Source organism: Anopheles gambiae, chromosome 2 (genome assembly GCF_943734735.2).
Source record: "Anopheles gambiae chromosome 2, idAnoGambNW_F1_1, whole genome shotgun sequence".
NCBI classification, from domain to species: Eukaryota; Metazoa; Arthropoda; class Insecta; order Diptera; family Culicidae; genus Anopheles; species Anopheles gambiae.
In genome coordinates, this window is record NC_064601.1 from 58204136 (window position 1) to 58228540 (window position 24405).

The 24405-nt window shown below is 34.9% G+C and overlaps 1 protein-coding gene across 4 annotated transcripts in view; it reads right to left on the minus strand.

Annotated features, from left to right (window-relative positions):
* LOC1272724 (homeobox protein abdominal-A homolog) overlaps positions 1 to 24405 on the minus strand; it is a 115572-nt gene that overhangs the window by 48031 nt on the left and 43136 nt on the right. For 2 of the 4 annotated variants that reach the window (XM_311624.4, XM_311623.3), the window contains exon 1: positions 3669 to 5165. The exons of the other annotated variants lie outside the window; for them this stretch is intronic. In XM_311624.4, coding sequence (XP_311624.3) covers positions 3669 to 4308 — 640 coding nt within the window. In that variant the 5' untranslated portion in view covers positions 4309 to 5165. Of the gene's footprint in view, positions 1 to 3668; positions 5166 to 24405 lie in introns of those variants that run through there. 4 annotated transcript variants of the gene reach the window in all.

Sequence of the window (24405 nt, forward strand, 5' to 3'; positions counted from 1 at the left end):
GGTTCAACGTCTCTGGTTTCCACCGTGGTCGTAGTGAACTATGATCGAAGGCATGATTTTTCTATTTAATTTTTGCACTGTTACCCATCTTAATGAGACCTTATTATAAAATTAACTAATACATAATAATAAAATATAGTCTGAACTCACTGGTTGAACTTCGATTCCCTGCCAACTATTGAAGAAATGCTTTTTAGTTGGCACGGCTTGGTTAGACTTTTTGGTTGGTTTTTCCATACAAATTTTTTTTTTTTGAAATTTTTCTCGGTGTGCCATGAGAATTGTGTAAAATTTTCAAAACCCGGTTTTTCCATACAAACGCATGCTTTTTAATTGAACTATCAACCAACTATCGAGCGTTCAACTAAAAAACATGCCAACTAAAAAGCGTTGAACTATTGAATTCTGACTGTATGCATGATAAGTGACCTGTTTGCTAAAGGAACGAATACTTGGAAGAACCGATTGATATTCGATTTGAGCCAGACACTGTTAGGTTACTTGAGCTTACATGCAAAAACTTGTCTTGAAATTATAGTTTTGCAGCTTTCATTAGATATTGTGTCGAAGCTTCCATGAAAGCAATTATAATTGGAATGCTTCATCGTCTTCATTTAATCTTATTGTTTATACAACAATGTATGTGCTTTACAAATTCTGATTAACTATGAGAGTTTAAAGGGATATTAAAAACAGTTAGTTTAGTAGCTTTCCTTGAATACATATTTCAAGTCATTTCTGAATCATGGATTTTAATGCCCATCCGCCCATTATGGTTACGGTTACGAACCATCTGGATGGGTACTAAAAAATCTAAAAATCCTAAATATCCCCTTGGGTCTTAAAGCCAAAGAAGAAACAGATCATATAATGATGCCTATTTGAATCTAGTTGTATTGTTCGTAAGATCCAATTAGACTTATGTGTTAACCACTCTGCTACAAATATGATAAGAAAATTTAGCTGATCTCTGTTAAATCACCGTTATTTTGTAAACAATATATTTGAGCTATGATTTTTTGATTCCAAAAACATCTAAATGCTTTTAAAAGATATTTTTACCTCTACGATTTCTTAAGAGTTGTCCTATTGCTATATGAATTATTTGTTTATTTTCAAATGGTACTGCTCACGATAAATCGTGGGAACGATTCAAACCTATTTGAGAAAAGATCAATAAATGGGTGCTCAATAAATGAGAGACCCTGTTAAAGTGTTATTGAAAACATTTGAAAATTTTCCATTCCAAATATTCTACCAAGGACGTTTTAAAAGAAAACTTGAAAAAGTAACAATTTCATCTTGGCTTGAATATTTCATGGTACATATGATGAATGCATTTGTCGCAGCAGAACTTAAATGATTTTAGAGTGATATATCCGTGCCGTTTTTGTTATTTTACCCTGTAATTGGCAAACTTTTTTCTTTATTCAAACTTAAGACAATTGGTGTGCGACAAACAGAGCTATTCTTTGAAATCTATCATTGGTTTAGGCTAGCATCGAAAACTAATCCTGGTTTTCTTTTTCTAGAACTTTGCATTAGTTTTCCTATTTCAACTTTCTCTCCTGGTTGGTGACCGCATGGTTGCGTGTTGATTTATTTTTTGCTCTTGATACAACATATGTTGTGAATATGTTCTAACTTTAGAAAACCTTTTTTCTAAAGGCCACGCTGCAAGATGCAAGATTAGTAAAAAAACGCTCCCGCTTTACTGTATTTTTCAAATCCTTCAAATATTGAAACTATATGTCAAGGTAGCGAAAACAATATTTAGCCAATGAATCGTTTTCTTGTTTGGCAGATCAGTGGATTTTACTCGTTGAGTGATAAGGTTAATTAAATAATTTGCTCATGGTAACAAGAATACGACTATGAAGATTTACAAACCAGACTTATTTTGAATGGAGTAGGCTCATCAAGATATAGCCGCCAAAGGATTCAATAACAGCTCAATTTTATTTCCACGGGCCAAGTGAACACTGCTACTCCCACTTTCACTCGTAAAAGAATTGAAAGTGTCCAGCACAGCTTGAAATTAATAAAATGTAATCACGCCTTTAAGCGTTTAAATTACGTCAATTACAATCAACTCAGGCTAATGGTAGAAGAACAAACTCCATGGGTTCTCAAACGCAAATATTGCATGTCTTACGCTGTGCTTGCAAAATGTATGAGTGTGTGTTTTTTTCTACTCAATTTTCGATGATGGGTTCTACAAGGGAGGGCGCAATGTATAGGATTTTGTTGCTTCAAACTCGAATTATAAAATAAGGATTGTCTTATTTTTTATTAGGCGTTGCTTTCAGTGTTTACGTTATACTCTTCACTCAATATAATAAATAACACAAGAAAGGGTGAGAACTAACTGGGCGTTGTATAATATCATCATCCTTTTGTATATTGTATATTATGGTCTTATCACTTATGTTATTTGAATCATTTAAGCAATCGGAGCAGTTACATGGTTTATTGAACGAACGCATCGGATCTTACAAAACCGAGCGGTAAATCTTTAACAGTACAAAAAATGTACTATATACTATATACATATGACATAGGACTATAGATATGCTCATAGAAGTCGTTACGGAGATTTATATCGTGCAATTGACAACGTCTCATACTCGTTTCAAACAATGATATTGTTTAATAATAGCAGGTATACTTGTTTTGTGCAAAATCTTATATATGTTATCTAAAATTATAATAATATTTGATTATTGTATAACAACAAAAGAGAAAAAATAACCAAATTTGTGCTTATTAAAATGTGCTATACAAAACAAAATAATATAATACACATTTATTTAAACTTTTAAGCACTACTTGACATAGAATCTCTGGGTACGTGTTTTACGTATGATGATACGTTCGTTTTTTTTTATTGACGAATTATTGCAGCGGGCACATAGTTTATCGCCCTCGATTTGAGCATGTGGAAATCGTTGAAAATTAAAGAGGTTTGGGCATTAAAAGTAAAACTAATTTTCAACAATCGATTTGAAACTCACATTGCAGTGATAAAAACTATTTTGAAAACATTTTCATTTTTAAACATGATAACAATCTATTACATCTCGAATAATCCGTCATAAGCTTAAGAATAAGAAACTATAACGGAGAGGCACTTGATAACGAGATAATAAATTTACGCTTAAATTATGGGGCACCGACACGTTCCGATCCAAGGAATATAAGGTCAGACACGATCCGACATACGGAAAAAATCCAAACAGTCTTGAAAATTTACCTCAAAACTTCTGGTTTTCTTACGCACACACACACAGAGGATTATACTTAGCGCACAAACATACTCAAGACTATATATGTCTCATGCTGAACAAAGATTCTGATTGAATATTCTTTCATTTAAAATCATGCAAGAATCCCAAAACATAACGGATATAGTCATCTGAAAATCAAGCAAATTAAAGGGGTCCAATTTAAAGGATAAACCGTTATAATTTTTGCTGACCAAATCAATTTAGGCGTGAGTCAGTGTGGTAAACAGCCGCAGTTTCATTGGTTTATTTTTGAAATAATTATGCTTTGCTTCCTCATTTCTATAAAAACAGTCCCTGATAATGCGAGAATGTTACCTGGTACTACAAATTGTTTTTCATTTTAAAATGGTGAATAAGAGATGAAAACCGTCAATTGTATACCTGCAATAGCCATCCAGGGATAAAAAGTGTGATTGGACTGATGCAGTCCAGTGGAAGGAGCAGCTTGTCCACCAGTTGACCCAGTTAGTGAACATTGATTGGTATTCCATGACCCGGGTACGCCAGCTGCGGCAGCAGCCGAACCAGCCCGACTCACTGGGCTCCCTCCAGATGCGTCAATATAGCCCCCAACGCGCGAATCTGGCGTGCATGCGGAAGGTCTGACCGGAACAGAACTGTTTTGTTGGGCAGGTACGTTACTACCAGTGGCACCAGTGGTCGCCCCATTAGTTGCGCCACTGTTTGCATTCCACACATCTTTGTAGCCGTTACTTGTGTCCGTGCCGTTGTTTCCACTGGTGCCTTTCGTTCCACAATCTTTGGAACTGTAGGAGCCCTCGTAAATTTGTTTACACGCGGCCTGTATGCTCGCATCATATGGTGACTCTTGGGCTGTGCGTGTTTGGTGCAGGTGATGGTTCGTATACGGGGACATTCCGAGAGAAAGTGGAAACCCTCTATAAGCCGCGGCTGCTGCAGCCGTTGTTTGGTCATGATGGGTTCCTGTCGTTGTCATCATTCCGGCCGCGGCTTGGTGAGGATGTCCATAGAATCCGGTCTGTTCAAAGTATGAGTTCATTTTTGAGCCGGTTCTCTGACAAATGTACGACAAAACGATTTCAAATCTGCTTCCACTCAACTATACGATACCAAAATCGTCTTAAGCTACACCACAACAAAGCTGTCCTTCCCAATTGTCTACGGTATAATTATCATTAAGAATTACAACCGCAATTCAAGCACTGTTTTTTTTTTTTTCTCAAGTTTAAGACGCACTTTTCCCTTGTTGATGCATCATCTCGCCAATGAAACAACGATTGTTATGACTTATGATGAGTTTTTTTAAAATAAATTATTCACAAGTTAATTGATCGATGTAACCATTTTGTCACATACAAAAGCTTGCTGATCTCATGCCTATTTCCACGAAGAAATGCATTCACGTTACAATTGTATCACTAGAACAATTTTAGGCGATGCCGTTACTTGATTTGTTTTTCTGCACCTAGTACTACGTTACCCACTTTGTACAACAATGATCACTCAAAACTTTCCACAGAGACACCAGTTCAGATCATACGATAAGTAACTATCGCAGTAGTGGAAACAGCATTTTTTTGTAAATTTCAAGTTATAAGCCCTTACAAATTTAGCACGTTTTTTTGGTTTGTGGAATGGCCACGTAACTTTATACACTTTCTTTCACTACTTTTTGTAATTCTTATGTGCGTTTAAATAAACTATATAATTTTTCACTATGTTGTGGACTCATCGATCAAAACAAAATTACCAACCCGAGATCGCACACGTCCCCCACTGTATGAATGCACGAGTACACGCAATAATAATATCAATAACAATAAACATAAAAGCGCGCCTTGTTTCAACGGGTGAAATTTTTCGAATGAACCGATTTCGACGAATTCGAATAAAATTTTGTCTTCCCGTCAAGATTCATTTTGTTTGTGGTAATCTTCGTTAAAAAGCCATTCCAGGAGAAAAAGAGACAAAATGCGACGATTGACGGAACTGCGCTCGTGCTGTTTTCGTTAAAGCCGAAGTTTACTTCGGTATCGAGAAGTGGGATGGGAAATGTGAGCAAGAGCGAGCGAGCGAATGTTAAGGGGGGGTGATACGCTCATCACGATTATTTTTTCAAACGACCATACTTAACGAAAACCTATCTTTCGTTGAACATTTGGTGCCCAAGACGTTGAACGTTGAACGGTAGGCGAAACTGATTCTTATTAAGTACGATTCAGTGCAAGTGGTATTTGCAACATTATTGTTGCTACCATAGATTGTTGTTTGATCACATTTTATACTTGTATGTTTCATACTGGTTTTATTTCCAACGACAGTTATTGATAAACGAATTATTGTCTCACAATGTCTAAAGACCTGCCATCTCTGAACGACAATGAAATGTTGAGCTAAAAGATTCAATTTCCCCTATAACTGACTTAAAATATAATACAACTCTCTTTTATCTTTAGTGATCAGATCATTCATCAAATTCTTGACTTCTAAAGTGCAAATCCGTCGTACCCAACTTTGATAAATGAACTTCGAAAAATTTCTTCAATTTTTAGCCAACTATCGTTTCTCAGTTGAAGCTATCCTGGTGGGCTTAAACAGTTAAGGTTGATGGCAACACAAAAAGTCTTTGCAACCCATGACAAAAGAATAGGAAAGGACTCAAAACTTTCTCTTTTCCTTGTTCATGCATCAACCGTTGATTTTATGATGCCAAATCTTACGTAATAAGCCTCCCAAAAGATGTCCTCGAAATAGCTTGCTTCGCTAGTCCATAGGATCGAAATTTGATTTATTGCTGTTTGTAAAATTGAGGCATGCTTTTCAAAAAATATTCTTGTGCCTGTGTTGTTTGGGTGTCGAGTTACCTAAAAAAATGTTACCTTCAAAATACAACGAAATATTTAGATGCGTACATGATAACTTACAAAGATGGTAAAAAACAAAACAAAAATCTTTTCTAAAAATTATGAGGTAAAAATCGAATTATGATTTATGTAATACCTTTTGTCAATTTAAAAAATTGTTTCACTTACATCATTTAGTTATGGTTATGAAGAATAGGTTACAAGCAAAGCAAACATCTTTGCGGTTCAACGGGAGTTTTGTTTTGGATGATTCTCTATGATAATGCGTGAAATAGGTATGGTTTCTTTAGTCACTGATAGCCAAAGCCCACTAGTGGTAAAGGCAGGCCTTGACCGACAACGGTTGTTGAGCCAAATAAGAAGAAGAAGAAGGTATGGTTTCTTCTATTTTGTTTTTATTTTTCTGGTAAATTTTGCAGAAGGGGTTTTAAAATAATCTAAAATGATTTTAGACCTTCGTAACAAAATATATGATGAATACATAATAAATTAAATTATTTAAATTAATTAATTTACAATCAAACAATTAAACAATTAATCGAATCCACATACTCTGGCTCATGCATACACTGAGGAGAAAAACACTGGGCAGAGTAACAGTTTATAGTAATAGCTTAAATAAATAGATTCGTAATCATTCAACCGCACACGATGAAATCATTCAAAAGGAGCACGATGACCTAGAGAATCCTTGGAAGGACTTAAGTGCAGAAGTAAGTTTATAATTGTTATATTACAACCATTACTACGACAATTGGAATTATTACGAGTCATAAAATTATTATCATCCATTCGTTCCGTGTTCCACCAGTTCAGTTCAACAAGATTGCCAGTGTTAGTTGACGCTACTCATTGCAAGGGTAGTCTGAGAAAATTTACATAAAATACTCATACATAGAAAATGAGTTGTCATACTGGCCTTATACGCACTTGATTGTATGCTCTCTGGACAGTAATAAAAAGAGCACGCTTTTTGTAAGGTTTATAGACTCAACACTATTCCCCTCAGCAATTAAAAATGACGGAGTTGCTCGAATGATACGACGTGTAAAGGACACAATGAGCTGTAGGTTGCCAAATAATGTGCTAATATGTGTACATTTTCTCGAAAAGTATGAGTTAATCGCTTTATTATTGTCGTCATCGTATTATGAATTATAAATGAAAATAGCTCCAAGTCAGAACTTTATTTGTGTGATGCATTTGATGCAAACTGCTAATTTGCAATTCAAATATAATTGAATTTCAGTTTGTAATTTGTTTTAATGAGTATCGATGTACTTAACATATTTTCTTCTCAACAAACTATTCAATATCTGTTCAGAATTCTGTTTTATTTACGACAAGAGACGTCTGAAAACCGACCGAAAAATCCCAAAGTATGTCGGAAAAGTCGTATGTCGAATATCTGTCAAAATACATACAAAAAAATATATGTAAATATATATATATATATATATATATATATATATATATATATATATATATATATATATATATATATATATATATATATATATATATATATATATATATATATATATATATATATATATATATATATATATATATATATATATATATATATATATATATATATATTAAATGTGAAAATCAAAATCCTCGTATCTGAGAATCATCGTAACTCGAAGAGATCGTATCTTAAGAATCACCTGTAAATGATAAGGGATCCGACTTTTATGATTAACTGGAATGTAATTTGTCATGAGATCCTGGAAATCTTTGTAATTTGTTGACTGATCTACATATACTATAGTGCATAGTGATAAACAGCATAGGGAGTGTTCTTCTTGACAAGTAAAATATGTTTAAAGAATGTTGAAACTTGTATCATTGTATGTCCATTAAACACTTTCACACCAGTTGCAAAATAATACAATAGCTGCAACTTGTGATAAATAATAATCCACTTGAGTGTATTGAATTTTAAATCCATGATTGAAATGTAACTCAAAATGTACCAATAAGTGTACATGTTTTATTGCAAAAAACCACAGTAAATCACACAATCATATCCTAGACGCGTAAAGATTTAACGCTAAGCAGTAAATCAATTTTACAAGTGTTTACAGGCAGTTTAAGCATTAAATGCACTAATTTGGCTCTCGGGACATTAAAAATACCTTCTTCTATTGCGATTGATGTAGTGTCCACAGCTTACCAGAGTAGCAGTAAGCCATTGCTTTGTTTATTGTCATTCTTAAACGATGCGTAAAATAAAACACAATGGTTGGCACCGAAAGCTGTCAAAAAGTCGTAAAACTCGTGAACCGAAAGTCATCAAACAAAACTCAACACTTGGGATCCTCGGCATGGAGTGGAATTGTTAGCTCGTATGCCTGGGTTATTTCTGAGTGGCAGTTTTATTATCATTTTATGGTCCAATTTGAGTAAACCTGTCTAATTGCCAGCCATTATTAACGCCGTAACCATCTGTATGAATAATAATCGGTTCGGTATGACGTATTGATTAATGCGAGAATTTGACCGTAATGTTAGATATACGGAATTATAACTATTGGTAACAAGCTACCGATCGGATCGGTTAATCATTTAATCATAATCTCCAACTTCATTTTCTGTTCAAGCCTTTTGAATTTCCACGACACAGTTTAAGATATTTAATGCAATACGCTTTTAGCCTATTGACTATGAACTTTTTTCATTTTTTACGGTTCTTTTATGGCAAGTTTTATTTTTATGACCAATTTTATGTTTAACATCATGTTGCGGCAGTCAACATTAGTGACCTCTCACCATGTTTCATTTTTTATGTTGACTTTGCTGCAAAATATTTCTCCGCTTCGCCTTAGTATATTGTACATGATCACATTGTTCATTCATTCCTTTCAATCACACGTGTATAGGTCGTCATCGATGTGGAAATAGTTGTTATATTAATGAAGTTTTTTTAATAAGTTTTTTTTTATTTGTTGACAGTCGCAAGAAACGCGTCGATTTTTTTACACTAGTAGAAATTTTTGATAAAATGCAGTTTGTTTTGAAGGTTAAACATTTTTAAAAAATAAAATAAAATTATGTATAATAAGTAAAAAACCAAAATATCAAGATTATACAAGCAAAGTTATGAATTTATACATTTTCATGTAATCAATACTAGAAGCATTTTGCGATCGTGGAATGTTAATGCAATATATATTTCTTAGAATATTAAAGTTTATTCAGCTGTTCAATTATATGATAAATCCAGTATTTTCTAGGTAGGTAAAGTGCAGAATTTGTGCAGAAGTAATAAAAGTTTTATTAGTTTTAAGCGGCACCAACTTTCTTTTCAAATGCGATTTAAATCATTATGGCTTTTTAATATTGCCATAAAATTGAAGCAGTGTTGACACAAACCATTTCACGATAGATCCCTCTTTAAAAAAAATGCTATTTCAGTCCATGAAGGTCCAAACATTCAAGTACACACCCATATAGCTCATATTGACAAACACTTTTATTCATTATATACGAGAAATTAAAAACGATTCGGGGCAAGTTTGGGGATTGTATGGGATAGCTTAAGGGCAATGGATTGTATCAGAAAGAGGAAGAGACATCTATATTTGAATTAACGAACTACTGCCATAACATACAGCCAACGCAAAGGCAAAAATGGAACATCGGTTATATTTGTAGGCTTAGTTTGGAACACATCTGGAATTCGTGGTATAGAATTTATTAAATTTGTATTGTTTTATTCAATTTTTTTATTGTATGCTATGCTTACACAGATTATGTGTCACTTTAATTATTACCGAAATATTGTTTGGCACTATAAATTTATCTAAATCCCCATCTAAATTTGTGTAGATTTAACCTCTGGTGCTTGTTGCTATTTTTTTACCTTTTTGCTTTTTACGGGACGTTAGGGATCAATAGGACGAACTTCATATCTTATTTTTGGGAACATATTTGGTCAGATGAGAAACAAATCAATATGTTTGATGTAGTTTTGTTGAGGTTTATTTTTTTGCAATAACAAACAAAACGAGGAAATAGTTATCACAAAATTGTCTGCAAAATAAGTCAGCTCGTATGGGAAACAGTGTACTTTTTTTTAAGAAAATGAATAAAAACTAAATATGTTGTAGTAAAGCAAACATGCAAACATATGCAAAGACACGCGCCTTTGTCTAACAGAATAAAGAAATTCAACTTATTCCAACAAATAATAATCGTAAACATTCTTATCTGGTAGTTCGAATTTGAAATGGCGATTTAGAAATATGGCGCGTAAAAATAAATATATTTCTTCAAAACTACAAGTAAATGAAACCATAGAATAAGCGTAGCGTTATCCTACAGATTCTGCATCAGCTTCAAGTGACAGCAATCAGAGATGTGTTGAAACTAAAAACAGAAAGGAAAAGAAAATGTGGGACAAAAGTGTACAGAGGAGCATCGCATAAATAAATGAAATGTCTTTCTTTCACCCTTAAATTGTAAATTTCTTGAGGTAAATTGTGTTCCGCACCTTTTTCTATTTTTTTCTACCTTCTGACGATAGCGGTTGATTTTTATTAAAATCGTGCTCTAGCGATATTCCCTTTCATCATCATCATAAGGAATGGGTAAAGATACATTCATTCTCTGCTCTACGTTATCCTATTGATATGGAGTATTTTTAAACGGGCTTTTGTGCATGGCGAACCAACATGGCCGGGTCATTCTTTGCTTGCATGCACAATGATTTATTAACCCTTAGGAAATGAAGCAACACATAACGAATGGTTAGGATAGGGTCGAGCAAAGGAATTGAGGGTCGCATGCTGTCTCACCCTGTACATCTTAAGTCTCAGAATGATGGCGACCGGTTGACATCCTTTCCATTGTCACACTTTCGTAGTAACAGTTATGTACAGTGTTTGTGCTGCACACGAATGTGGTGTATATTTCCTTAATTTTCCTTTATGTAATGTACCGTCGAACGTTGTTTGTTAAATTTAAACATTTTGTATTGGACAATTAAGATATTACATGATACTGGAATCAATTATGGCCGTTTTGTATTCCGATGTTCCTAGGCAGTATCATTCTATAAAAACTATCTTCTTTAAAACCTATTCAACCATCTTTAATCTTTCAAATGCCTGGGTACGATTAAGATGAATATAATACAGCGGTCGGCAAACTTTTGATGCCAAGGGCCAAATTTAGTATATGATCATTAGCCGCGGGCCAGAAGAATGAAGTTTGTTTTGCACTTACGTTATTCCATGAAAACATTTTAGAAAAAAATTATGATATCGATTGGTGATATTGTTGTTTTTCTGTAATTGTATCATCAAAATAAAGTTCAAACTTGATATTTACAATTTTAAAATCAAATTGCAAAGATTCATCAGTTAATTATCAGTAATAGAGTGCGCAAAAGTGTGATCAGTCAAAACAAAAAAGCAAGAGTAATATATCTTATTGATGACCTCCGAGAAAGAACATTAACTAATTATCATAACGCTCCACGAACAAGTAATTCTAAGTCAGACAAATTGATATCAGATTATTCACGAACAGATTCTATCGTAGTCCTCCTAAAAAGGAATTGTTTGTGTTCAATTGTGGAAAGTTTTCGGATAATTTTCCGTGTCTTTCATGGAGTTTGTTGATACTTATTTTTCTTACTCGTACTGATTGTTAGCCAAAGATGAAGAATGCGAAAAATCCTCTTCATTTCTTATTTATTGATTTGCTATCACTAGGGATGTGCCTGCAAAATAAAACATTTATAGGATTTGTTCTGCTCCGAAAACAACTCGAATCATCCAGTTGATCCAACAATGTGTTATCGTCCAACTCGTAAAAACCACAATCAAGATTTTTTTTAATATTTGTTTTTACTCATCTCATTGTGGTGATACAATGTAAATGTTAGATAGGAGAAATGTAACCTCGAGTTCGACCATAAAGATGATTCCTTTTATCCATATTATGATAATTTAAATTGGAAGAGTTTGACGGTATGAAATGAGGTACTCCTCAAAGATGATCATTAATATATGTATGGATGGGTTCTTCCCATCTTTCATAATTAGAAACAAAATTTCGCGGGCCAGATTGAACGTTGGGCGGGCCGCACTTGGCCCGCGGGCCGAACTTTGCCGACCGCTGGTATAATACTATCATTCTATCGTTTCAATTATTATTTGTTGAGTATGGTAATTTTGAATTACAATAAAAAAGTATATAAAAATGATAAAAGATTATCAGTTTCAAACTTCCTTCCTTTTGGCACAACAACCGCTATCGGCCAAGGCCTGCCTGTACCACTAGCCTTGCTTGGCTTTCTGTGACTTACCCATAGCAGATTACCCATAGCAGGATAGTCTGTCCTACGTTCATTTGGGGGCACGGTCCTCGGCCTTAACCCATGATGGGCATGTTGTTAAGTCTTAAGAGTCAACGACCGTACCACGAGACCGGCCACCCGTTTCAAACACACCTGCACCTTTCATCAAAACAATTAAAGAATTTGATAAATCTATGATTTCTGCAAATTCGACCTTATTCATAAATAAATTCGGGCTTGTGATTTGATATTTTGTTTGTGATTCTTTAAGATCTTTTTACATTATTTTGCGCGATTCCAGTCGTTTCAGGAATTTGACTCGATTGCCCTTTCAAATGTGTTTGTTTTAAAAGTCTAGTAGAGAAAATCAATCGAGACAGGGAGTCGAATTTACAGTAGACCACCAGACCAATTATCAGTGATGACTTTCAAATATGCTCACAAAATTTTAATTTATGCCAAAAATAAATAAGGAAAGGAAAAGAAGGAATTTCCTGGTATCAAATCAAGTGATTTAAAAATATAAAAAAACATGTAATATTTCATTCAATTATCATTATTCCATATTGATTCATCCAATTTTCTATTTAATATCGATTATATGATTCCTTCAACAAGTTTGAAATTATATATTACAAGATATTTATCTTCCAAACAACCAATACATATTATTTGATCCATGTTTTGTTGTAATTTAGACATCAAGAACAACTGGTTTGAAATGACTCTAGAATCGTTCTTTCGATACGCTTTCGATGGCTGGCAACGTAGACAATTTCATATATAAAACTTTACTGCTTGACACGTTTCAATGACTGACACAAACCTTGAAGCAACTATTAGAAGCGCGGTAATTTTGTTAGATAGTTTTTTTTTAGCTTTATTAAACTCGACGACGAGATACATTGATACCGAGAATAGAATAAGCGTCATAGACAATATTTAACCTGAATCTCCAATGTAAAGGTTTTAACGAATCTCGTTTTGAATATAACTGAATTTTACATTGCAGTTTCTAGATTTTAATAAGGAATATATATATATATATATATATATATATATATATATATATATATATATATATATATATATATATATATATATATATATATATATATATATATATATATATATATATATATAATATATATATATATATATATATATATATATATATATATATATATATATATATATATCAGTTCTATACTACCCTAATAAAACAGTTTTTCTTTCTACGTGATTGATTTACTTTACTGAGACTTAACGGTATGTTTGACAACATTAACATTCAAACAATGATATATGAAATTGTGAATTTAATTTAGTAGTTGCTACAGGGAAGTTAGTACGTTTCACAGCATTTTATCACATTGAAATGAAGAGAGGCGAAAGAAATCCGCTGGAGACAAAGCCTCTTAAAACTGTACAAACAACAAGAGCAACAATGAAATGAAATGAAATGAAATCTCTCATTCATTTTCAGAAGATAGCTGAACGGACCTTAAGGCAGGCCTAAATCAATTATACAGGCGGTCCCCGAGATACACGGTACCTCTTATACGCGGATTCGGAGATACGCGGTTTTCTAATTTTGACAATTCTTAGAGCAAATTGTACTGATTTGACACGACAATTGTAAATTGCCAAATAATTTCCGTTTTGATCGAATGTTCAAAACTATTCCAAAAGCTTTGAAACTGTTATAATCTGTCAGAATCATATCAAATAATTCATAAAGTAACTAAAACCACCCCCTACTTGCGAAATTACACGAAAATCAGTGATATTTTAGCTGGAAATCACGAGATTCGACTTACGCGGAAATTCGAGATACGCGGTATTTTGCGGCCGTTTTCGGTCCCCATTAACCGTGTATCTCGGGGACCGCCTGTAGTTGTTGCAAAATATAATTCTTCATTTAAAATAACAGTTAAACTATTTGAAAAATAGATTTATTCCTGGACATAAATGATTCAATGGACGAAGCTTTAATGAACTCAAGGTAGATTTGTCCAATTTTCTGATTGATGCACCGTAGGCTCCCTAATTGATCACTTTATCAAGCGGACTAATTGACTTTTGATTGTCCAGGCGATCATAGAAACCCTGAATTGGATTCTCTTGCCGGAATAGATATTATGAGATGATAGATTTGTAAAGTGTGCATAGTCGAATCTTGACAGTCCGAATGTATCTGAGTTGTTGTTGTTGGTAGTATGGTTTAGAGAGGCTTTGGCTCCTGCGGAATGTTTCTGAGTTGCCATGATCGAAAATAGTTTTATTTATAATCAAAAGAAGTTTTGACTTACTAACATTTGGATCGGGGGTATACAGTTAGTTCCGTGTAGTAGTAGTATTTATTTATACATAAACTTAATTTTCTTCACAATTCATTACATTGGTTCTGGTCGCTTAATTCCATTATTCGCCCCTTAACTTAATACTAGCTATTTGCTTTCTTGTGCTATGCCATTTTGAAAATAATTATTATGGGATGATTATGGAGGATGATCCAACCTTTGGGAAAAATTGACAAAAAACCCTGGTGTTCCGTGTTATTTTATAAATTTACTAGTTAAGGCCCGGTAAAATCTATCGGATGTCCTCAAATTAAGAATTTTTTTCAAACTCTACACGTTCAGTGGCAACAACCATAACTCAAACATCTATTTGTTCTTATGCGTTACACCACAAATGTGTTAACCTTGTAACTTCTTGGACAGTTCTTACTGTACTTTGCAGAAACGTTAAATATCGATGAGGCTACTTTTGAGCCAAGTCACGCAATTTTGTATTTTCGAACTGATACGTTCCATGCATACATTTGACACAAATGTATAATTTTATGATTATTACTTTTTAGTTATAGGTGTGATTTTATAGAGAGCATAGCTAAATAGTAACCTCAACAACGTGTTCATTGAGTAACGTATTGATGTGCAGTGGATTAAAAAATTAGGGTGCCGTTAACACATATACAACATGTTTAGATCCAATCCCAATTGCGTACTTAAAAACATAAATTTTTTGAAATGCTCACTTCTGTTTTGATCCATCTTCTGTTTTTTGTGCCCATAAATGTAAAATTGAACTACAATTATATGATATCGCACGTGGTTCGAATTCCATTTCTACTCTTTTTTTCGACTTATGTTTCATACGTTAGGTAATAAGTAATCGATGCTTAGAACATTTTCAATGTAAATTTTCCCGTTCTTAAATTTCAAAAAGGTCATTTCCAAAAACGCCGTCAAAATTTTATTTGATTATCCTGAAACTGGTTTTGAAGTATTGAATGGAATTGGTATTTGTGTATGAGACAATTGTTATTGTTGCGCCAAATATCAAATTTCAACAGAGAACATATCCTCTCAAATAACCATTCCACATGTGTTCTAATATTCCAATCTATACTGTTATAGAAAAAAATGGTTCAACACTGTTACAGCCTTTCCAGATCAATTAACTAAATTCACGTTTACTTGCAAACTACTTTATTTACTCTTGACGATCCACATTTTTCAGATGTTGCTTCTAATTTGACGTGTCCTTGATTATAACGTGGTTGTTCTTAATCAACACCATAGTACGGTGATAGCATCACATGGTAGATATCGTCATCACTCTTGATAGATACAGTCAGAATCTTTTCAGCCTTCTTGGGCACGTTACAGTAAGCATAGTTTCATTGTGGATCATTCTGCAGTTGATGCTGATCCGACTAAATGCAGTGCGCACGGTTGTCTCACCTAACGCGCAGTATGTTGCAGTCATGTTGCGCAATGAACCATCTCTCCCTTTAGTGCTTTGTTCCTGAAGGACATCCTGAAATAAGTAGTTCTTCCCGCCCGCGAGCAAATAGTTACAAATTCAGTTTTAACTTTCAAGCCATCAACATCCGCCGCTTTCTCGCTCGAAATTTCAGCAAGGCTTTTTATCATATGGCCGCATAGGGTCTCTCGACTACATCCGTCTCTTATTGTCTTGCGTTTTCCTTGTCCCAACTCAGCCAATAATGTGGAGTAGTAGATTTGAGGGAGTAGTAGATTTGAGGGAGTAGTAGATTTGGGTGGTCGTCAACTCGAACGACTCATTAACATGCCCGTCATGCGTTCAAGCCCAGAATGGACCGTCCGCACGTAGTAAGGATTGAATATCCGGCTACGTGGTAATGAATTAAGTCTTGAGGGAGTGTACATGTTCGACGTCCTGGGTATAGCCACCCGTTTTACAGGATATTCTGTACCACACTTATCTGCCGATGACGACGGTGTATGTAGTATTCGAGGTGCTTAAGCACCAATAATGAGTATGGTTGGCTTTATGAATGATTGACTTAATTGGAATATCAACCATTTCACAATTAAGCTATTTTGCATAGTTTTCAAACATTTTTTTTAAATATTGCCTTGAATATCTTGATGAATAATGGGAAGGGGTATGATGGGACACATTATCATCAGGTGGCTAATTTGCAACTTAAAATATTAAAAAAAATACATTATATTCAATACCATGTGATTTCGAATCGGTTTGTGTAAACAAAAAATCTAAGTAACCATTGTCCTCATTACTTGCGAGCCCGCAGTGCCGCGAGCAGTGGTGCTTGGAGCAAGTCCTTTCGCAGCAACGCGCGTTGCTAAGAGAGCTCTGCTCTCACCGCTTTCTCTCTCTCTCTCACTGAATGTTTACTCTCACGTCATTGTGGCGATTTTCGATTTTATATATAGTGAGATTTGAAAGCTACTGTTGATACCGTTTACCTTTATTTTACAAGAACGTTGGTTCTGAACACTTTGTTCCTGTTTTACTGACGATGTTATAACGCGCTGTTTTAGTATACAGTGAACCCTCTCTTATTTGAGAGGCGATGGGACTGTCGAATAAGAGGGGTTTTCAAATTAGAGAGGTTGAAAGTGAATGAAAGTTCCATACAAACAAGAAAGAGAAAGAACATTTAGTATGCAGCCTTAACTTAACTGCTATAGGAAACTGTGCATATGATTGCCAATTTGAGCATACATCATTCAATAACCATGGCAACACCATACACAAATAAGAGGGACACAGATTTCAGAGGTTTTCCAAATTAGAGGAACAAAAATGTACTGGAAATCAAGGGACTGTGCAAAATGTTCAAATAAGAGAGGTTTTTCAAATTAGAGAGGTGTCAAATAAGAGAGGGTTCACTGTATTTGAGAAAGTTAGTTTCGAGTGTCTTGTCATTTTTTGTACGTTCTGAGTTGCTGGGTATGTCAGACATGCGGCATTAAAAAACGAAAGAAAAAACATCTACATGCAGTGGCGGCCGCTGTCACTTTTGTACACGTTTTGCCTATGTTTTCTTGTCATTTCAGTTTTCAGTTTTTGAACAGTTTTGTTTCTTAAGTCGGACTCATGCTCATCGAAAAAAAAGACAGTCTCTATAGCAAACTTGCCACGATATTTTATAAAATTGATTAGCTTGCTAAAATTTGCTAATATAGTTCTAAAATCTTTTGTAAAAAGTCATTAGAGGTAAATTGACTATGTTGAGTGGTCATGTCCGTATTAAATTAAAATAATGTAACCATTTCAACTGCCTCATTACAGAGCTTTACTCTATGCTTTATAGTGTTTTAAAAATGAGCCACTTTTTCAAACTCAATCGAAGAGGAACGGTGATAGTAGTTGCCTAGATACAATGATTACTTTAATATTTTTCATGATTGACAAATTCAGTATTGCGTACAATATGGTAAAATATTGTCATTTTTGACATCCACTTCGATAGAGTCTAGAAAAGTGACTTAGTTACTAGTTTAATTTATCATTAGGTCTCGTATCAAAATGTTTCTGAAATACACTTGTTCTCACTATCCTTCGATTGATATAGCTATGGATCGCAAATCATGAGAATCGATCGCACCCCACTATGTTCAAATCAAAATAGTTCAAACAGTTCATGTAATAATAAAGGGTAACCGCAGGACTCCACACAGCATAACACGGAGCGCAACATAACAACTGACAGCTGCTAAACGCTTCATAAAACGCTTTATTGCCGGTACCATGTTTTGAATATCCTTAGTAGGCCGTTCATTTTTCGTTGAAAAGCTACCAACCTACTGCGATGACCGATGGTTAATGAAACGCTTAACCTCCTTTCCCAAGCGTTTTCTCAAGCGTTTGGCAGCTGTCAGTTGTTATGTTGCGCTGCGTGTTATGCTGTGTGGAGTCCTGGCGTAAAGTGTTAATATGTGTTTTAAGCATCATTTATTTGTAAAGTGTTCGAATCAGTAATCAGTGGAATAGTCAGTATAATGAAATCGAGTCAGTTTCACCAACATAATACAGCCATGAATGACTTTCATACGAAGAAAGCAAAAACTGAAGCCGCTCGTGTCGCCTTATTGCCAAATGCGCTCTTGTTCTTCCCTGAGCCATAGTTAATGCTAGTCTTGGCCGCAAGCATCTTGGTCAGAAAATAGTTGAACTATGGCTACGATTCTTCATTTAAACAAATTCAAACAGACCACCCTGATTTGTGCTCCACTTCGTATCGCGCTGAAACAGTAGCTGGCTTCGGTATAGCTTCCAGGTGATATGAAGGATTGTCAGGTGTGTGTCCAAGCACGGTGTCATCAGAAAGGTGTACGAAAGTATTTTTTTAGGATTAACCTCATCCATTGTGCGATTAATTGAGCGTGGATATCAATTCAACCAGTGATAGAAAACGGATATTTTAAAATGTTAATTTTACGTATTTAATGGTGATTACATACTTATATTGGTGCAGTGAACTTATTAATACTTGATTTCAGTTAAAACAATATCACAAAGTAATTTTTGATGTAAATATCCACGAGTTTTAGCTTACAGCCACAATTGGTACAGCTATGGCGAATTGCTAGGAACACTATAGCCATAATTGGTAACATGAGATACAATTTTTAATCGAAATTTTCTATTGTTTCGCTAAACATTGAGTCAAAATATAAAAAAAAACTCTCGTGTTCTACACATTGTAAGCTACAAGTAAACATGAAGAAGTTTGAAATTTTACTCAATACTTATTTTTACAGGCGTAAAATCGGTATCTTGATGACATATTACAGCCATAATTGGTACACTTACCCTAAGCTTGGTTTCCACCCCGTGTGGACCGAATATCGAATACAAATTTTACCAACACTTTATTCGGTAGATACATTTGATAGAGAAGATTAGTCAACCATTGTACCACAACCAAAGTGAGCTGATATATCTGGTGGGCTTATCCAGTGCAATTTGACGTCTAAAAACGAAAATAAGAAGAAAACCTGCTTTGACAGTTAAATCCATAACAAACTGGGTGCTTTGATGATTGTTCAATACACTTTTTTTTAAGCCTATCCTAAGTTTTCAAAATTTTACACGATATTTGAGATCAATCGATCAGTCTGTTGAATGAAACAAAATGATGTATTCAAGGACACTCTGATAAGTTCCATACTTTAAGTATGATACCGTATTTGGTTCGAATGTTACACTGCTCCTTGCTTGCTGACTGAACGGATTCAATAAATGTTGCCAATATATCACATTTTGTTGCCAATATATCACAGCATTTTTCAAATCATCGTTTTAATCCAAGAACTAGCCGTCACGTAAGTTTTGGTTTCTTTCTTCGTGCTACGCAAAGTGAGTGTATATATCAGGTGGATTTATAGTGTTCTTCCTCATCAATACATCGACACGCAATTAGACGGTTTGTTCCATAACAAAATCTAGTATGCTTTGAAGTTTAAACAGTATCTCGCAGAGCAAATCTGTCGATAAATTTGGAATTCTGCATATTTGGTTGGATATCTTGAAAAATATGCTAAAAAATGATGTGAAACTTTGTATATGAATAACAAATGAGCATATCTCTATTTAAAAATATATTCTGTGACTATTTTCAATGCGTTTTTGTATAATTTAAGGTTTTTATTTACCCTGCCAAAAAGGTACACTGCCGAAAACGGTTACAGTTACCCTACACGTTTGTATCGCAATTCACTGCGGCCACGGCAAAAGCCGGATTCCTTGAAGCCGTTCCTTGAAGCACTGAGTCGAGAAGTCGAAGTCGAAGCAGTCCGAGACCGTATTGAAGACAGCCGACATGCGGAACATAGGGTCAGACCGACCAGCGCTGGAACGGGGTAGAGCGAGCCGTAGAGTTTCTCTAGACCTAAGTGTTCGGGATGGTGCATAGATGTCGACTCGATGCAACAAAGGCGTTGAGTCGATAGAGCTATTAAGCAAACCAGCGATGAAAGAGCACTGTGCATTGCGTCTTTTAACCGAAAGAGGTTCAAGGCCTAGAAGGCGGCACCGCGCAGCTTACGGAGGAAGATTATTGCGATCCTGCCAGGGAAGTAGGCGTAGGGCATATCGCGTGAGTTTAAGTTGAATCGCCTCAAGTCGAGCAATTGAAGAAGCAGTAGTTGGGCTTCAGACTATGCACGAATATTTCAGAGCCGAAGGAACGATACTATTGTAGACAGCTTTTATGCACATGGGGTTGCGGAACTCATTATTTGTCCGGATAACCACGCCAAGTAGTTGGTTTCCTCTGGCTACAACGAATGCATATATGCAGAATCGAGCGAGTGAGGAGCAAAGTTTAATCTAGAAAAGACGGAGGCCATTGGCATTGGGCTGATCACCATTGCTAATCGTATAGTAATCCCATGGCTACGAACAGAAGAATGATTGTGTTTCTTGGAAATCTCGTTTTCTAACAATATATGGGTCACAATGACACACAACATCATCATCGCAAAATTCCGGCAGCTAGTATGGATGCTTCGAGTGAGATGCCTGAATATATACCAGAAAGTATAACTTCTCAACATCTATCTTCTTCCGAAACTTGGTTTGTGGCTTCTGTATGAGGATTTCGCATTCCACTCGAACAGTTGGCTCTCCTGAGCAATCGTGGAGTTCTAAATCTAGATCTTCCTTCGACTAAAGTAAAATCTCTTTCAAGCCGTTATGTTATCCAACAGAGGTCTCTACGAGTCGGACAACATATCATACGTCTAACAACATATATCATTTCAGTAAAATCCATCTACGTAACACACATCAAAAGACCTGATACAAAAATGGTAATCGAGCAACCGATGTTAAACTGGAGGAAGATTTGGTATAATATTGACAGTTGTCAACCGACAGTTTATTAAAAACTGGAGGTCCTAACCGCAGGACTCCACACAGCATAACACGCAGCGCAACATAACAACTGACAGCTGCCAAACGCTTCCCAACACGCTTAGGAAAGGAGGTAAAGCGTTTCATTAACTGTCGGTCATCGCAGTAGGTTGGTAGCTTTTCAACGAGAAATGAGCGGCCTACTAAGGATATTCAAAACATGGTACCGGTAATAAAGCGTTTTCTGAAGCGTTTGGCAGCTGTCAGTTGTTATGTTATGCTCCGTGTTATGCTGTGTGGAGTCCTACGGTAAGAGCTTCCACGAATGTAGGCCTTTCTGAAGTGTCAAGCGACAAGTTGTATAACAAATTTAACATCATATATAGATTGAAAAGCCAATTTACTTGTGAGTGATGGTGGATTCCTTTTCTCGAGTCCCCCTCAAGAACTTGGGGTGGCACACGGCCGCTTAGTTTGCTTTGTGCCTAGTCAGTTATTGCGTTTATCAAGTACTGCGTATCTCGGACACTACCAGTATACGGGACTCTTAAAAGTGGTCAATCTGCACAAGTGCTTCCTAAAGCTGTTTAAAACTGTCTCAGTCACACTGATTTCATTACAAAAGGTCTGAACGTATGATCAGGAAACCCCACATGATCTAAAGCAAATGAAATCCATTTTTATAGATATGACTGCTGATTTGTATTGGATTTAATTGATTGGAAATAATGGAAATTTTCAAACGCTTACTGTATTTAAAATGTTACTTAGTAGAGGAATTTTGCAAGCGAACTGTAGAGTTGTGTAATTTACTTTTTTTGCTAATTTCCACTGTATGCTAGTACGACTCCACAAAACAGTTGAAGGATTGCTAGATTCATATTTAATTCTACGCAATTGGGTTGTTTGATGAAAAAAAAATATAACGTTAAACGTTCAAAACGGCGAAATTATAACAATAAATAACAAATAACAAGTTAGAGAAACAAACCAAAACGATTAAATGTCCAGTATTGGACCGTTTGACCATTTGACATGATTTTTGTTCAAATGTTATTTTATGTGCTAGTCTATAGGGTACTACCAGAAATACGAGGCACAATCATGAAATAACAACATAATACACTCGTTCCATAACATATCGCGCCAGTAGGGATTGCCTACATGATGGATCCATGATGGTTGTTGAGTAAAATTTGTGTGGCACTATAATATAATTAGAGCCAATTGATTCCAATCTTGTCCAATTTTCCGATGAGAGGTAGTCAATTTGAATTGCTTGATTCATGCTCATTCAAAATTCAGCATTCTAGCTCAAACAAACAAAGATATCATTTTCAGTTTTCAGAAATCACATTGTCTTGGTATGTATGAACTGGCACAGCAAGAGTCCAACCTTTTACAATGTAAACTCTCAAATTTGTTTGTCGAATCTTGTTTAAAAATCACCAAGATTCGCACAATTCAGATCTCGACTATGTTCTTGGTTAAACCTTTTTAATCGAAAATATTGGCTAATACTAGCAAATGACAGATTACGTGTTTATCCAAAATTTCGGTTTGGGAAAATTCAGATATCAGTAAAACGGAAGATTGTCGCATAGTGATAATACTTGTTTTTTTATAGCCTAAAACTGTTGCATCGATTTGATAGCATGTTAAAATAACACACATCGTCCGGTAACATCGATTTATGTTGGATAGAAACATTTATTTTTAACTACATCACATAAGAAGCTTCCACCGCTGCAGCTCTTAGCTCAAGTTGTTTTCGCAAACATTACATATTCATCACAAGCTGTAATGGAAAATACGAACAAATAAGCAAATGTTACGAAAAAAATCGTAATGTCTTACATTATCTTGTTCCTTAATATGGAATATTTCCTTAATTAATACCACAATTAGACCAAACTTAGTTTTCCTTGCACGATGTAAACAAAATGACGGATGACAGATGACCGATCTCGGCAAACGCAATAATTAAACAGAGATCTCGGTCATTTTGACATTTGTGATCGGTGACAGCAATGTTAAAGTACGAACTTTTACAAAAAAAAATCATTTTGCCGTGATTCAGCTAAAGATAACTGTAGTTTCGGTTATTCGTAAAGTTCATTGTAGGCAATCGTAAAATTTTAATTGAGGTATCAGTAAAGTGGGATATAACTGATTGATTTTGGCAATATTTTTACACAGTTTTGTGAAATATTTTTTTAGTGTGTTTGAAATGCCTACTGGTAAATAACTGCTCCTCATTCTAGTTTTTTTATTTGAATTAAAATATAGCCTCTTGTCTTAATTAATCCTTCAAGGATTAATTTCCTGCCAACTATGTCCTTCAAGGATTAGTGGACCAATTATGGCTATATTATGTAATCAAGGTACGGATTTGACTCCTGCAAAAATAAGTATTAAGTAAAACTTAAAAATTCTACAGGTTTTCTTGAAACCTCAGATGTGTAGAACACGAGAATAAGTGTTTATCTTAATAGTATAAAATTTCGATTAACAATTACATCTAAAGGTACTAATTATGACTATAGTGTTCCTAGCAATTCGCCAAAGCTGTACCAATATTTGCTGTAGGCAAAAACTCGACGATATTTACACCAAAAATCTTTTTGTGACGTTGTTTTAACTGGAATAAAGTTATAATACGCTCATTGCACCAAAAAGTATAAAACACCATGAAACAAAAAATAATAATCATTTCTAATCTCCGTTTTCTATCACTGATTGTATTGATAGTCACAACGGGCATAATTGATTATTACTCGCATTAATTCCACAATTG